Genomic DNA, 3,941 nt, shown 5'->3' on the forward strand with positions numbered 1-3,941 from the left:
CCCATAAGGATGGTCGCTGTAAGTGCCGTCGCTAAAGGCTTTAGCGACCGACATCTTTTTAGCGACCGACCGTCCGTTGCTAATATTGTATATTTAGCGACCAACCGTGGATTGCTGTACTATCGATTTAGCAACCAACCGTAGGTCGTCATACTATACATTTAGCAACCAACAAAAAGTCGCCCTTTTACAGTGTTATTAATAAAAATATACATTTAATTAAGCACCACAAATCACAGATTTTTATACACAAATCATAAAGACATACACAGTTAATCAGTATACCACAGTCATAGATCCATCACATAAACACAAAAGCACCACAATTATATATTCACAAAAGCATCACAATTATAATATCATTCACAACTAGATCATTTACAGATAGCTAGCTAGATCATTCACAAAAGCTCCAGAGATGATTGGTCACAAAAGCACCACAGCGATATCACTCTAGCTTGAAGCAGTTTAAAAGCCCACAACTACATCACTAATGTTTCATATCACTCCAACTATTGTTCAAAAGCCCACAACTACCAGCTCATCTTTTAAATCAACGTTGAAATAGCAGATAGGAGCTGAGCAAGCTATGCTGAATATGCATTTCAACAGTGGAAGCATGAACATGGCTACATCAGTTCTTCTCGTCTTCTGTTTTGCTTGACGTAGTGGCAGCCTGGGTGCTTGACGTGGTGTGCTTTCAACTGTGGTGTGCTTGACATAGTGGCGGCATGGGTGCTAAGTGATCTACTAGCAGGACAAAGACCAACACCATTGAGAGAATGAGCAGGCTGTGCCCTTGATAAAGAATGAATGTACTCAATTGCAGCCTGAAAGAAAGTTAAAAGTGAGGGGCAGTAGTCTGGGAAATAACATATTGTTAGGAAAAAGTGCTTTTACACTATTCATAAATTGATATATTCATAGTTAGTTTACTGCAGTGACTATTAGAAATTCAGAAGCAAAAGGTGGAAAGATTCATTCCCGTGTGAGTAAAGCGGTACTGACATTTCAAATTTCATCGATAGGATTCAAATACCATGATCAACATATGGCAATGAATTTATATGGACTCTGTTGCCTCCAGTATATCAAGTAGCACAGAGTAAATTGATAAAGAAAAAAGGAAAAAAGAGGCAGTGACTAGATAAGAACTAAGACATCACAGCCAATTTTTTTACAGTTTTCTACAAGATCTGACTGTAGCAGAAAAATTACTGAATGACACGAAGATAAGGATTGTACATGAATCAGGAGAAAACAGTAAAATTAATGATATGGTTTCAGGATCTCAGATCAGTTCATATTTCCATACAAGAAATGAATGTGCAAGTCACAGCATAAAATATAACAGTGTCCTATTAAGCTTGTGCCAAATTTAAAATACAATTCTCTTATTACAAGGCATAAAAATATTTACCTATAAATATATTATAACTTTAATTTCCTACTATCGTATCAATGATACTATTAAATATTGTTTCATGACTTCTTTTGTGGACTCATTAAAAAGTGAAACGAACAAAAAAAGAACGGGTCAAAAACAAACCATAAAAGGATGCTACCAAAAACAAAAAATGCAATGGAGAACAACAAGGACCAGAAACCAAAAGCAGAGGAAGATTCAAAATCAGGCTAAATAAAGAAAAAAAATAAAAAAGACAAAACTAATAAACTCTATGATTTAATATTGGGTCAGATGAGATAAGATAAAGATTTATACTATTATATTTTTCTATTTGGGTTAGGATTCCAGGTTACTCAAGAGAGGATTCTATTAGGATTAGGATTCCTAGCTATCTAGTCAAGAAGTCATGTAAGTGTCATATAAAAGAGGAGGGCAGAGGGCTATAGATAAACGAATAGAGACTGTTTTGGGAGGACCATACCCAAAAAAATGGTTAAGATCTTTTGGCTCTTTAATATTGTATATAAATATTAGGCATAGTTTAGAAGAGAAAACAATCATCATGTGATAAACCATGTAATGTTGGAAGAACAGATCCATAGACTGGTACAACTACAGACTAAAATGTCAATATCATCTGTCCATTATTTTTGTAACAGTTGTAGACTGTGGACCCAAATGCATGATCATGCTAATAAAACCAACAATTACTCCCAGTAATTACAGAAAAGAGCATATTACCTGTGTATTCTCTAGATTTTTGTAGTCCTCAATGAAATGTGTAATAACTGGAGTCGGTATCACATAACCTATGTTCTCCGCATCTTCATGTTTAAGAGACTGAAAAGCTATACCGACACATTTTCCCCTATCATTAAAAGCTGGGCCACCTGAATTTCCTGAATTAATAGCTGCATCTATCTATTAACAAGACAAGGTATTAGACACGTCGGTGAGCCGATAAGTCATGATTTCTCAAAATATTTACTTCACTTGCAACATCTATCTTTATAAAAAGATTTATTTGAAGTTATCATAATTTCAGAAAAAAATGTACCTGCAATCCTAGAAGTTCTATAGAACCATGAACATATAAAAGCATTTCTATCCTAGAGACCACTCCACTTGTCACGGATATGGTATCTCCTCCAATTGGATAGCCAACAACAGTAACTGCATCCTGAAGGACTGGTAATGTTCCAAACTCAATAGGTGAAACTCCTTCCCAGAATTCATCATCATTGACAGTTAAGAGCGTTGAGACAGATACAACAAACGAATAATATCAAATTAGATTGCATAAGCAACATGAAAAATCAACTGTATGATAAGTACCATGCCATAACTCAAATGATGCTATAGCCTCAGAAGTTTCATAGATACCATAAAAAATGATCTTGGTGTATTTCTCTAAGAAAACAATAAAGAAATTACTATGCATCCGATTTTCACGACTACAATGGACAAACCCAACATCACAATAAGAAGAAAAAAAACTAAGAGTAAGAAATAAACAATGGAGACAGTGGCAGGGATGGGGAGAGCGGTCGCACCAATGTCGCACTCTGTGCCGATGGCCAGGACGGTGGCAAGGTACTCCACGGAGTGAGCATTGGTGAGGACATGGTGGCCGCTGATGATAAATCCGCTGCTGCTGGAGCAGTACTGCCGCTTCCGCTGCCACGGTAGCGAGATGTTGGGCTCCGTGTGCACGCAGAACACCTTGACCACAGCGTCCATGCATGGCACTACCCTCACCACCTCATCCCAGCTCGCGGGGCCTGACTCTGCCACTGCCACCACATCGCCTCCGTTTGCCACCGGCTTCGGCTCCCCGCGGCGGGGTGGAGATGGAGGACGCGTGGCGTCCACGTCGGCGAGGGCCTCATGACGTCGCGGCTTGCGGCCACGGCGCCCAGCCGGAGCGGGGGCGACCGAGGGAGAGGGGGAGGAGTGGTCGGGGGAGGGCGGCGATGCCTTGGGCTTGCGCCCCCGCTTGTGCTTGTGCTTGTTGGAGGCGGAGGAGGGATCGTCCATGGCGGCGGGCTAGGGTTTCGCCGCGAGGAGGACGAGCCGAAGTGCCGAACCGAGGAAGATGAGGAGTGTCGGCTCAGTTTGAGGCGGGCCGTGCAGGCCGAATTGGGCTGGATTGATTCAGGGTTCCACTGTTTCACAGACTGTAGTGTTTTTGTCAGTTGTTTGCGCATCGTGACGTTCCATTGTTTAGAGGTTGAACTTAAATCTCATCCTGGATTGATTTAGGTTTTGTTTTTTTTCTTTTTTTATTTCTTTTTCTAAATTTGAAATACATTTTTAAATAACCCTACAATTCATAGTAATTAAACAAAAATTATTTATAAATAAAATATTAATTTTTGGGCTAATACTTATTATATTTTTTTTATTTACTAGGATTTTCATTTAAGAAGAAATGTTATTCAATAACCAAAAATCAATCATGCGCAATAAAAGAATTATTCCAAATGCAAATACATAACAAACACTTAAAAGAATCAATCATGGTCGCTAAAAA

General features: G+C 39.1%; 1 protein-coding gene across 1 annotated transcript; it reads right to left on the reverse strand.

Annotated features, from left to right (window-relative positions):
- Nucleotides 1–307: 307 nt before the first annotated feature.
- Nucleotides 308–3,540, reverse strand: LOC100277210 (uncharacterized). Its single transcript, NM_001150845.2, has 4 exons — nucleotides 2,962–3,540; nucleotides 2,466–2,629; nucleotides 2,150–2,329; nucleotides 308–830 (listed from the first exon to the last, which is right to left on the reverse strand). Exons 1-4 carry the CDS (start codon nucleotides 3,443–3,445, stop codon nucleotides 630–632), a joined length of 1,029 nt encoding a protein of 342 aa, NP_001144317.1. The 5' UTR covers nucleotides 3,446–3,540; the 3' UTR covers nucleotides 308–629.
- Between the last annotated feature and the right edge of the window lie 401 nt (nucleotides 3,541–3,941).

Source organism: Zea mays, chromosome 3, assembly GCF_902167145.1.
Source record: "Zea mays cultivar B73 chromosome 3, Zm-B73-REFERENCE-NAM-5.0, whole genome shotgun sequence".
NCBI lineage: Eukaryota > Viridiplantae > Streptophyta > Magnoliopsida > Poales > Poaceae > Zea > Zea mays.